General features: G+C 39.5%; 1 protein-coding gene across 2 annotated transcripts in view; it reads right to left on the bottom strand.

The window, feature by feature from the left end:
- GLIS3 (GLIS family zinc finger 3) overlaps positions 1 to 13,651 on the bottom strand; it is a 150,093-nt gene that overhangs the window by 32,026 nt on the left and 104,416 nt on the right. For both annotated transcript variants that reach the window (XM_052700934.1, XM_052700935.1), the window contains exons 4-5: positions 8,902 to 9,063; positions 7,406 to 7,516 (exon numbers count right to left, since the gene is read on the bottom strand). In XM_052700934.1, coding sequence (XP_052556894.1) covers positions 7,406 to 7,516; positions 8,902 to 9,063 — 273 coding nt within the window. The remainder of the gene's footprint in view (positions 1 to 7,405; positions 7,517 to 8,901; positions 9,064 to 13,651) is intronic.

Genomic DNA, 13,651 nt, shown 5'->3' with positions numbered 1-13,651 from the left:
GGGAAGGTTTCTGACAACAGATTCCTCAAGAAGAATGGAGGTTTCTGACAACAGATTCCTCATGAAGAACGGCAGGTTTCTGACAACAGATTCCTCATGAAGAAGAACAGAGAGAGAGGAATTCCTGAAGATAGAAGGATTCCTGAAGATTGAGGTGATTCCTGCATACTGTTGAACTCTCCTGAGCCTGCTGCCTGACCTCTGTTGCTGCTTCAAGAATTGGCTCCTCGACTTCCTTCGACTTCGCTTTCCTCGTCTACCTGCCTGCTGCCCAGTGCCGGCCACGTTGCTGCTCCCCGTCTTCTGCTGCGTTCTGCCCGGGACCTTCAAACACCGTGCAACGGGACCGCTGCTGGATCCTGCTGGTGACTCTCCCCGCTTTACGCAACTCCTGCTTCTTTTCCATCTTTTCTATCGCACTCCTTCCCTTCCCCGTCTCCCTGATTAGGTCTTAGTAATAAATTGGATGGAACAACATATGAACCGTTGTTTCTTAATCTCACACCGGGTATACAGATATTAAAGAACCTCATCTCCCTCCTATAAATTGGAGCGAGACAGGTCCTCAATGCCTTCTTTACATCTGCCTTTAGTAGGCAGATCAGTTATTCTCAGGGCATATTATGCCCTGATCTGGAAGTCTGGGATGGAATGCAGAATACGCCCCTGGTGATTCAGTTGGAGACAAACAGCTCCTCCTCCATCTGGACTGTCACAAGTCCATGGGACCAGATGGGCTTCATCCTAAGCCTCTGAGGGAGCTGGTGGGGGTGGTTGCTGAGCCGCTCATGCCATCTATCAGCGCCCCTGATTATCTGGGGAGGTCCCAGAGGATTGGAAGCTTGCCGATGTGACCATCATCTACAAGAAGGGCCACAAAGAGCATCCAGAGAACTACAGGCCTGTCAGCCTGACCTTGGTACCAGGGAAAGTTATGAAGCAAATCATCTTGGGTGAGATCACATGGCATGTGCATGGTGTCCCGGAGATCAGGCCCAGCCAGCGCAGGTTCATGAAAGGCAGGTCATGCTTGACCAACCTCATCTCCTTCTGTGATTGGTTGACCAGCCTGGTAGATGAGGGAAAGGCTGTTGTTGTTGTAGTCTATCTAAATTTTAGCAAAGCCTTTGACACGGTCTCTCACAGTATTCTTCTGGGAAAGCTGGCTGCCCACGGCTTGAACTACTCTTCTTTAGGTAAGGAACTGGCTGGAGGGCCATGCCTTACGAGTAGTGAGTGGTGAATGGATCTAAGCCCAGCTGGTGACCTGTTACAGGAGGTGTCCCTCAGGGGTCGATACTGAGGTCCATCTTGTTTAATATCTTTATTGATGACCTAGATGAAGGGATTGAGTGTATCCTCAGTAAGTTTGCAGATGACGTCAAGTTGGAAGGTAGTGTCGATCTGCCTGAGGGTAGGGAGGTCCTTCACAGGGATCTAGATACGCTGGATCACTGGGCTGAGGTGAATGGGATGAGATTCAACAAGGCCAAGTGCCAGGTCCTGCACTTTGGCCACAATAATTCCATGCAGTGCTATAGGCTTGGGGATGAGTGGCTAGATGATTGTGAAGAGGAAAGGGACCTGGGGGTGTTGTTTGATGCTTGGCTGAACATGAGCCACAGTGTGCCCAGGTGGACAAGAGGGCCAACAGCATCCTGGCCTGCATTAGAAATAGTGCGTCCAGTAGGAGCAGGGAGGTGATCATCCCCCTGCACTCAGCACTGGTGAGACTGTACCTTGTGTTGAACTGAACTGTGTTCAGTTTTGGGCACCTCACTACAAAAAAGACACAGTCCCTGGAATGTGTCCAGAGAAGGGAAATGAAACTGATGAGGGGTCTGGAGCACAAGTCTTATGAGGAGTAGCTGAGGGAGCTGGGATTGTTCAGTCTGGAAAAACGGGAGGCTCAGGGGAGACCTCACTGCACTGTACAACTTCCTGAAGGGAGGTTGTGGTGAGGAGGGGTTTGGCCTCTTCTCCCAGGCAACAAACAGGACCTGAGGAAATGGCCCCAAGTTGTACCAGGAGAAGCTTAGGTTAGACATAAGGAAGAACTTCTTCTCTCAGAGAGTAGTCAAGCACTGGAATGGCTGCCCAGGGAAGTGGTGGAGTCGCCGTCCCTGGCAGGCGACTGGTTGAGGAACTATGAGATACGGTTTAGAGACTTGTGGTAGCAATGGTAATGGGAGGATGGTTGGACTAGATGATGCAGGTCGTTTCCAACCTTGTGAATCTATGACTGTGATTCTGTGATTCTATGAGCCACAGGTACTCTCATTATCTACAGAAATACCTTAATCCTTTTAAAACTCACATGGCCTTTGGCTTCCAGTATATTCTACTGATAGCAAGATCTACATGGTAACTATTCAATTTAAAAAAAAAAAATCTTTTCAGTTTCTTTTTCTTCCAAAGTTGAAAGCAGAAAATTACTAAGAGGACATGTTTTTAAATTGTTTGTAGTCCAGGGCCATGCTGTACATTCACATTCGTAGCAGTATTCCTTTAGCTCTCATTCTGAGTGCTGTCTAGTTTTCTGCCACTGACTGACACTCTTTCACTCTGTTGTAAGAGCTTCTTCGGTCTTCTGCAAGAGAAGATGAACTCCAGACAAAGTCAGCATTTTTTACATTTTTAAAATAAGAAGTACTGCTTTTTAATTCAACAAAATATTTTTAGAGTAGGGACTGAGTATTGTGCACACAGATTACTGGGGTGGGTTAAGAACTGGCTGACAGGCGGAGCTCAGAAGATTGTGATCAGTAGCATAGTCTATTTGAAGATCTGTAACTAGTGGTGATCCCCAGGGGTTGTTGCTGAGACCATTTCTGTTCAAATCTTGATCAACGGCCTATATGAAGTGATAGAGTGCACCCTAGCAAGTTTGCTGATTATACAAAGCTGAGAGGAGTGGCTGACACACCAAAAGGCTGTGCTGCCCTTCAGCAAGACCTGGATGACTGGAGATAAGGTGGAGACGAATCTGATGAGGTTCTACAAGGGCAAGTGTAGAGTCCTACATCTGGGGAGGAATAACCACGTGCATTAGTACCGGTTAGGAGATGATCTTCTGGAGAAAAGTTCTGTGGAGAAGGACCAGGTTGTCTTGATGGACAATATGCTGGTCATGAGTCAGCAGTGTGCCCCTGTGGCCAAAAAAGCCAATGGTATCCTGGGGTGTATTAAAAAGGCCATGTCCAGCAGGTCGAGGGAGGTGATCCTCCCACTCTACTCTGCTCTGGTGAGGCCACATCTGGAGTACTGTGTTTGGTTCTGGGCTCCTCAGTTCAAGAAAGCCAGGGATCTCTTAGAAGGAGTTCAGTGAAGGGCCACAAAGATGATTAGGGGCCTTCAGCATCTTCCTTGCTAGGAAAGGCTGAGAGAACAGTCTGTTTATTCTGGGGAAGACTGAAAGGGGATCTTATCAATGCTTATATGCATCTGAAGGACGAGTATCAAGTAGATGGGGCCACAGTCTTTTCAGTGGTGCTGAAAAGAGTGCTGACAAAAGGTAACAAACCCAAACTGGAACAGATGGAAATTTTGTTCCTTTGAGGGTGATAGAGCAAGTCACCGTCTATGGAAATATCCAAAGCCTACTGGATTGCTTACCTGTTCAGCCTACTCTTGGAGCCTGTTTCAGCAGGGGGGTAAGGACTTGATCTTGAAAGGTCCATATCAGTGACTACAATTCTGCAATTCTGTGATTATACTTAGAGTGCTTTCCCAGACATTTTAAACATCTATTCCTGATATTTATATATATGCATGTCCTCAGGTTTATAAATAATGTTACAAATTACACTTTTTTTTTAAGTAGAGATGATGTCTCCTTTCATTTAACTGATGTCCTTTAGTAAATGGAAGCTTACTGTACTATCTACTAAAATGCACAAGTTAAATGTATTTGTGCCGGAATCTTAGGGTACATGATTTCATACCACTAGCGGGAGAAACTCACTGATGAATAAACTCAGTGCATGGCTAGAAATCACAGTTTGGGAAAAGAAGGGAAACAGCAGCTTCCTTACAAGAGTTGCAGAAAAGACATTTTTGCCTTACATGGAAAGTCATAAACATGTCCGGCTTAAAACAATGCAAAGATATATATTGATCTGTATCACACTGCATCATTCGGTCAGGTCTTAAGAGAACAAGGAAAGGGTCGAAGCTTTGAAGACAGATTGAGAAAATCTGGGCTATAAACTACGTAACTGGAGTTTTGTACAGCAAGCAGCTGTCTCTTCTGTTGTGAACATACTTTATCCTGCTATTTTAAGACTATGCAACATCAAAGACACATTTTCACAGAGTCGTGGAGAGCCAACAACGTAAAACACCAAAATAATGTCACCTAGTGTGTTGGGGGAGGTTATAAGCAGGATTAAAAAGCACTCAGGCACAATATATTAAATGAATCCATGACTAACGAGGTGTGACAGCAAAGGGTTTCCTTCTTTTCAACAGAATAGATCCCAGGGTTGGAACTATTATTTCACAGTGCCTTTATCACGTTGGAATTTTTATGGTTATTTTTGATGAATTCACATTTTTTAAAGACTCTTCTGACACTAAGCCAATTTTCACTTTTAATTAAAATCATAAATAATCTTAATTCTGCCTAAAAAGGTTTATCGTTTCTTACTTTTTTATTATTATTACTGCCAGAAAATATTCTAAATGCCTAAGTATGATATGAGTTAGTAATTATAAGTTCTCAATGGTCCAGTAACTGCACCTTGTAAACATTATACATGGCAAACTTTATTCACACTTCAAGTATCTGGCTTGATGGACGCCATGTAGTTTATTCTTTGTTTTTTTTTTGTTTTCTTTTTGTAGGTTTGGCTCATTTGCCTTTCCATATATTAACGTATCTCAGGTGACCTGGCAGAGATACACACTTATCAAAGAGGGCTGTAAAAATAAGCAATTTTAAGGCTAAAATGTGACCATAGATCGAAGCAAGGAGTAGAAAGGTCCAGACTTAATCTGTTTGGCACAAAAAGAGAATGGTAAATTAACAAAAACACATAGCGATTGAAACATTAGAAGGAAAATTCCACAAAATGTTGAAAGCAGACATCATCAAAGACAGGAGATAACATACTATTTTACTTTCAGTTAAAATAACAATATAATGAGGATTTGGGGATCCTGGTGGATGAAAAGCTTGACGTGAACCAGAAGTGTGTGCTTGCAAATCAAAAGGCCAAAGGTATCCTGGGATGCATCAGGAGTGATCAGCAAGAAGGGGGAGGAGATCCTCTCTCTTTATTCTCCCCTTGTAAGACCCTATCTGCAATATTGTGTCCAGGTCTGGGGTCCTCAGCTGTGGACTTGTTGGAAAGGGTCCAGAGAGGGCCACAGAGATAATCAGGGGGCTGGAACATCTCTCCTACAAAGGATGAGGGAGCTGGACTTGCCCAGTCTGAAGAAAAGAAGGCTCCAGAGAGACCTCATTGCAGCCTTCAAGTACTTAAAGAGAGCTTACAGAAAGTTGGAAAGTCCTTTATAAATTGTCTGATAGGACAAAAGGGAATGGTTTTAAACTAAAAGAGGGGAGATTTAGGTTAGATGTAAGGGTAGTTATGTGCTGGAAGAGGTTGCCCAGAGAAGCTGTGTATGTTCCATTCCTGGAATGGAATCAAGGAGATGATCAAGGCCAGGCTGGATGAGGTCCTGGGCAGCCTGATCTGATGGTGCCAATCCTACCCACTAAAAAGTGATTGAAAGTAGATGATCTTTATGGTGTCTTCCAACTCAACCCATTCTATGATCATTTGTATTCAGGCCCATTATGACAATTTTATTTCACACAAATTTCTTACAATGCAGTCTTGCTTGTCACTTACTTTATCTGCCTGTGAAATCTGTAACAGCTAGTGGCTGGACAGCTGTGCTGTCCTCCTGTGAAAGGCAGGGCAGTGCTCAAAGACCAGCTTCAGCAGTCCTGCCTATAGTCAGCACACACATGAACAAGTGCATGGTTACCCAGTCTCCAATTTCAGAGTGAGCACTCCTAAGTTCAGAGGCCTCTAATTGTTAATACTACAGGACAGTTCCTCACAAGCTGATATTAAGATCTCTACTGCCAGGTCTTGCTTTTGGTCAGAACAAACAATTTAATCAAAATTTACTACTCAGATTTGCATGCTGCAGCTTTTAAGACTATCCTCTTCCTTTTCCTATGTTGTGCAAAATAACACATTTTGCTACTCACCATGAAAAGCTGTACATTAAGTTTAAAATTTTTAAATGAGAACTCCTTTTAGATGGGGTAATATCTCAAAGATTTATCTATTTCTATACCAATTCACACAACTTACATTGTTATCAGGATGACAGAATTATAGAACCATAGAATTATGGAATTATTAAGGTTGGAAAAGATCCCTAAGATGGGAGTCACTGTCACTCTCCTTATGGTAAGGGTGACAGAGTACTGAAACAGGTTGCACAGCGAGGTTATGGAGTCTCCTCCTACAAATACTTTAAAGACCCATCTGGACACCTACCTGTGTGACATATTATAGAGTAAATGTTTTAGAGGGGAGATTGGACTCGATTGTCTCTTGAGGTCCCTTCCAAACCCTGCAATTTAGTGATTCTGTGATCATCCAGTCCAGCCCAACTGTCCACCTATCACCAATATTGCCCATTAAGCCACGTCTGTAAGTACTATATCTACCCTCTCCCTGAGCATATCCAGGGACAGTGACGTCTAACCAATGTTTCTGAGAAGAAATTCTTCCTAATATCCAATTACTTTCCTTTAAAATGAGAGCTTATATTTCTTTTCCACTGTGATCTAAACTAATGAAATAATGCCAGTGATTAATGTAACATTAAAAAAAAAAAATGCTCAGAAAAAATCCACATCATTCCCTTAGGTCAGAGCTCAGCTCTTCAAAGACACACTTCTGCATACAAATAACTGTTGACTCAGAGCTGACATTCAAAGGGATCTAGTGTTGTGAAATGTCTTGTTATTTGGACGTGTCTTTACAGCTTGAATCACACACTGCCCATCCATCCTGAAAATCCATCTTTCCATTTGAGATGGGCTTGGATTTCATAACATTATATAGCAATCAGATGTCACAATAATAACAACAAAAAATTCTCTTCTCAAAAATCACTTTAAATTTTGCTCATTATGTAGGTTTACTAATGAATCATCATATCAGCAAATAAAGAGTACTAAAGAAGACAGCCTCATAAAGTCAAACAAAAAATTACGATCTATATAAGAATGATAATTTTATTACCTTCCATTAATGGTTTTTCTCATCAACAGTGTGAAATCAGTGAAGGCACTTAATATGAATTACACATCTAATATTAGAATACTGACTTCTCCATATAATATTTGTACTTGCTAACACAATAGAAAATTTACCTTTTTCCTAACTTGCTGGTCTTTGGAAGAATGTGCTTTCACATGTTTTCTCAGGGAGCTTGGATCTGTGTATCGTTTAGTACATCCTGGAATCTGACATGCATAAGGTTTCTAAGTCAAAAAAAAAAAAAAAAAGGTATAAACAAGCAGGCGTTAAATTGCGGATTATTTTAACTCATGATAATCCCTCTTGAGCCTGCAAATCACATTACTACAAAACAAAATTTTGGCGTTATTAGAAGCTCAAGGCTCAGAAATTTATTAGAAAGGGAAAGGAGGAAAGTAAGTTTAATATGGAAGAAAAACCAAAGGAAAAGCATTCACTATGGCATCTTTCATTATTACCTTTTGAATCAGTACAATGAATATTGTTAGGTATACTCACAATTCTTCCACCCTCAGAGCAATCTTTGACTTAATCAGTAATTACATTCTTTAGTGTATCAGGTAAAGAAATTGCAGTAAAGGCCCAGATAGACTGTTTAGGATTATAGAAGAATCCGCTTCAGAAAAAAAGAACAAGAAAAAGTGTTAGCTTACTACATTACATAGAGAGCAAGCAAAAACCAGTGTTTTTTTTTTTGCAGTGCAAACACTGAATAATAAAGTATTGAAAACACATGTTTTATTGTGAAGTATAAGACAAGGACCTTAGGCTCATTTTCTCTAATAACACTAGTTCAGATTGATGCCTGTTCTGTAATACCTTCACAGTTTTCTAAAAAGACATAAAGCCCAAATAATCTAAATCACTAGATTAACGAACATCTTAACAACTCCCTCCTTCTACCTGTTTTAACCTGTCTTCTCTAAAGAATTGCTGGACCCACGAGTACTGGATGAGCAGAATATACTGAATGCTAAAACTAGCTATTTCACAATTCAACCATTTCGTAAAGCATTTTTGAGAGCACGCTTGTGCAATTGATCAACACATCAACCATACTATCAACTTTCCAAAAACTATCATTTAAGTTTTGTGACAGCCTGTTCATTTGAAATGGCATTGTTCTCATTCTTCTGGACTTCTGCCCGTTGGAAACTGCTTGTTACTGATGAAACCTGACCTTTTTTTGTTGTGAAACAAAAGATTTATTAAACAAATCTTGGCTGTGAATCAAATTCACAAGTAACAATTTATGGTATGAAAATTTTAGATTCAGAAAATTCTTCCTCTGTTGTCTTTCTGGTGTGCTCCAGCCTCTAACATTCAATGGAGTTTTTGTCAGAGTGATTTATACCAGTTATTATCACAGATGGTGTCTTTCAATACTGACCTCAGGTTTCTTTCCTACATCTCACTTATGAGGGAGGAAGCCATTCCCTCTTCCTTCAATAAAGCCCATGGAGCTATGGCTTTTTTAGTCAACTTGAAAAGCCCTAGCAGGACTTTCTCCTATCTCTATGGCTATTAGCTATCTGCTACCACCAAGCTAGCAGAAAAGAGCACAGAGTCTAATGCACAGGCAACTACAATGCTATTTCCACTTCCTTACAGTGTCCAGGTGTGTCCTCTGGTGCTTGGCACGGTCGCTGGAGTTGCTGAAGGCCTTCTGGCAGCTGGGGTGCTGACAAAGATATGGCTTTTCACCTGTATGACTCCTTAAGTGAATCTTGAGATTTTCTAGCCTGGAAAAGGCCTTCTTGCAGCCTTCAAACTAGAAAAGACAAAGACAAATGGTTGGAAGGAAAGGCAAACACAGCAAACTGTAACAGCAAACACTGAACAGAAAAGTGACTGGACTTGCAGGGATCTCTAGTCTGCTATGGCTGGACACCTCTGTGGAAGGGAGGAAAGCCTGGCATTGCAGCTGAGTTGGAACCACTGAGAACATAAGAGTGTATTTATCTCCCTAGCATATGGCTGAATTAGGAAACAACATTGTACTGCTAATTTACAAAGTGCAAATGAGGCCCAAAGTCACCAGTCAGCTCAGATCTCAACACCACCTAGCCTCTCTGGAAGGATCGTCACTGTGCCCAGAGCTAGCCACCATTATCTCAGCTCAGGCTTTGGCTGAACAGAGGCATCTGTCAGTATCACCTAACATACACATCAACAATAAAACCCAGAAAGGAAAATGTCAGTCTCCTCTGCCTTATTGATGCTATTGAGAGAAGTGAAGAAAGAAGTCATAAATCTCTGTGTAATCACCTTACACCTATTTGCTTGAACAGAGATCATCAACCCCAGTGGTATTATAATGACTTCTGAAATATTTCTTTACGTTTCTGCTGTAAGTATTTGTATGAGGTATAAAAATAATGAGTTAATCACTAGAGCCCATAACATTGGTATCTAATCCCTATGGGTAACCAATAATCATGTGGCAGTATTTCTACACTTAATCAAGTTCTACATCTGCAGAGAAACCTAAGCTTATGTGACCAAAAAAAAACCAAAACAGTTCTTCAGCTGTCATGCTCCCATAGTAAACTTCATCCTCAAGAATACTAAAAACCATCTGTTCTGTTTGAAATCAGTAATTTTGTGTAGACTTCATTTCAATTAGACTTAAATAGTTATGATTGTTACAAATTAAGTTTTTACAATTCTACTAAATAAGATCAATTCCACCAGTTTCAACTGTTGCACATTCTACTGAGCAATATCTAAATCTAGTTTGAAGTTTTTGGATGCCTGTAAGAATAGTAATTCATTAACGCAAAATTTCTCCTGTTCCTTTTACTCATACTTGAAAAGAAACAAGCTATTTTTCACTTATTCTTTTCTAGAATAATGTATACATACCTTTTATTATGCTTTATTCAGTGCATGTATGTTTTCAAAAGCATAGGTAGAAAAAGTCTGCCATAATTCTGATCACAATTGCCATTACTGTTAATTACTGTTACTAATTCGTAAGACCCTCAAAAAACATCAATAAAACCCAAGATATATATTAATACTTTTATTTTGGGAAAAATACTCTTAGAAAATATTCTATAATCAGTACAAAAGAAACTACATAGCCATACTTTACAACTGCCAGTTAATCCATGGCTCACCCACATCTGCCCATGACTAATTGCACATAACCATATAGATGTATTTTCTTTTAAAAAAATGCAGTTTGGGTTTTTTTTCTTTTTGCACTGATAATTACTCTGGTCCCCTTTCAACTACCTCTGATTAATACTGGATATGAAGTAGAGAATCAGTATTTCAGTAAAGATACTTTTTCCAGTGCTAGACATTCAGGTAAGATCACTTTTCTACATCTAACCCTCATTTTTTTCTCACTTTTTCAGTCATTAGATTTTAGAGAGGGTTTTCATTACAGTTGGTAATATTAAATTCCCAATCAGACACACTGTTAGCCAGGCTGAATTTTATATTGTGTAAATATATGTTTCATGTTTTGTTCCTGCTTGTATTGCTTTTCATTTGTCTGTTTTACAGTGCACCTTTTGTATTGCAATCATTCCGCAAAGTCCACCATGTCATCACGCTAGTTTTCTGCACTGTCCTTCTTCCATTCCAGACTGCAGAAGCAAAAGCTTGATAATGCTTGCTCCCTCTAAGTGATGCAGGAGAAAAAACAGAAAGTGTCCTTGTAACAGAAATGCAGCTCTGTAAATGTGAAGAACTACCGCCTGCTCCTTGTAGTTCACTGAGTCTTTGGGAACAGACTGAGAAAATCTAACGTACCTGAATGTGCTGAAGATGCAAATGGTATGAGACTGCCTGCTTGAAGACAGTACAGAATGTTGTCTTGGCCTTGTGCAGATATTCTGGTTTCACTTGGATCCCATTTGCAACAGCAAGTGTTTGAGTCTGGTTTGACTAGCTGCTTGACTTACTTTCTAGAGTAATATTAATGAGCTGACCATATTCATGGCAAACAAAAAATTTAAATCCTAATCTTTGGAGAAAGTGATCTGAATGAAATGAATAAGCCCTTTCTGAATGCTGTCATATGAGGATACGTGCATGCAAATGGAGAGAATTGCATCCCTGAAAACTACAGAGGAACAAGCAATCTGCAACACAAGACCAGAAAATAAATCTTTGAATTGCTCCATAATCTTGCAGAGCTTTAAAATTACTTATCAGCAGAAAAAGGACAAAATGAATTACTAATGTTTTATGTAAATTTTTCAATTAATTTTGAATATTTTGATAAGCTGACCTGGAAGGTTCTGTGTCAGCACCAAGGCAGATGGTCTGACAAGGACAAAATATCTTTCCCCAGATTTGTGTTCATTACAAGATCAAATGTAGAAGCTGTTCTTTATATGGCTTCCAAACAAGAACAATGCATTTCAAACATTAATAATAGTCTTTTAAAAAGCATTTCCCTTCCTCAACAGCATTAGCAGGGTGCTACTTTACAAGAGATGTGAGGGCTTTTAAAAAATTGAGAGTAAGACCTCACATAAAAACCTTTTAAATAGCTTTTTATTCACCAAGACTCTCCTGACCGGCAATCTTGTGAATGACACATAATTAGTGTCAGACTTCATTCAAAATGATGACATCAGGTGCTCACCAACAAGGACATTGAAGGCTGCAGCTGAGATTTAAAAAGCTCAGGTTCATTTCATGCTTTCAACCCTTACGGTAGTTAAATGGGGAAGAACACTGCATCCAGAGTAGCACTACATTATAATGCAACCATTTCTATCTGAATGGAGTACATTTTGTGACATGGTGATTACCTAGCTGCATGTCCAAGTCTGTATTTTCCTCGAGACATCTGAAGGCTGGGATTAATTTCTACTTTAACAGTTAACACTATGAAATGATAGTGTCTTGGAAATTTTTGTTCCAGTAAACAATGACAGACTATGTTTATATGTATTGCATAGATTATAAACACTATTATAGCTTATTGCATAGTAAGTTGATGCTTGTTTGCCCAGCTAGTCAATTAGTATTTGGTCCAAAGCTTGCTGAAGTCAGTTGGTTCCACTGCAGTATCTTCTCTTTAGGTATTTCAGGCAAATTCCACTACAGTTTTAAGACCTTGCATGTTGTAAGCATAACTGTAAACAAAAATACAATTTCAGACCATAAGTAAGCCTGAAGTGTATTGTTTTTTTTATCTTTGTGCTTACTGTAAGCTAAAAGGCTTACTATACTTAATAGATTACAAGGAAGTGTGTATTCTGTATATTGCTCATATGTAAAGAGATTCTGTCTAAGAACAGATCTTTTTTGAGTGTGTATGTGTGAATAGGCAAGTAATAAACTATATCTTCATCTGATTTCTGTTTTCTCATACATCTGTTGAGTTAGGTATATTTTAAGGAAGAAAAGCTACATACTGCAGCTCTAAGTGAAAAATGCAATTAAATAAATAGAAAAAAAGAAGTAAACAAAAAGGAGTAACAATAAAAACCAATTTAAATATGCTTTTCAGGGAGGTCACTATTCACAGAGAACACCAGCATGTCAGTTCTGATGGGACAGAACTAGTGGATTAAAGATGTCACCAAACTTCCATAAAGGTGGAAGAGGCAAACATGTAGCCCAGAGACAATACTCTCTTCTCAGAGAGCTCTCATTACAGATTGCTCTTTATGTGTTCTTGATCAATGTAGCATGCCAAATATTTCAGAGATTTTCACTCTTCAACTTAAATGAAGCAATGAACACTGAATATTCTTTATCCTCTGAAATAAAGGCGTCAGAGACTCATTTACTATGGAAATGTGTCTCTTTAGTATTTGCATTAGTTTTAGTGAACATGGACACTCCAGTATTAGAAGCTACTGTTACTGTACTCTACTGTTACTGTAGAGTAGGTAAATATTTTTATATGCCCCTTTAAAATAAACTATTACTGAACACATCAGTTGGTATAGACACAAAAGCCACATGGAATAGAAAAAATTAGAGGAAGAACAAAAAATTTGGAAACTCTTCCACTGCTTTCTTTTGGAAGACAGCGATCCTGATGTTTTCTGGTCTTTCCACTTTCTTTCTCTTCTTCTCCATTCTTTTCTAAAATATCTTTTTTGATCTTCTAAAAACTGAGGTCACCATCTACACTCGAGGCTTTCTGAACACAAGGTTGATATCATGCGAAAACTGTTCACTATTCAAGTGGCAACTAAATTATACTTGTTCTACTTGCTAAACCTCGTAGAATTCATCTGGAGCTGAATGCATCTTTCTGCAGGCTAACTCAAAAAAAAAACAAAAAAACCAAAACAACCCAAATATCCCTTCATCAAGCCACAAAGAAAAAAAAAAAAAAAAAAAAAAAAAAGCCCTGCAAGTATTTTAAGAAACATATG

The sequence above is a fragment of the Tympanuchus pallidicinctus genome, unplaced genomic scaffold (genome assembly GCF_026119805.1).
Source record: "Tympanuchus pallidicinctus isolate F22 unplaced genomic scaffold, pur_lepc_1.0 scaffold4, whole genome shotgun sequence".
Taxonomy (NCBI): domain Eukaryota; kingdom Metazoa; phylum Chordata; class Aves; order Galliformes; family Phasianidae; genus Tympanuchus; species Tympanuchus pallidicinctus.
This window is presented reverse-complemented; position numbering and strand designations above follow the sequence as displayed.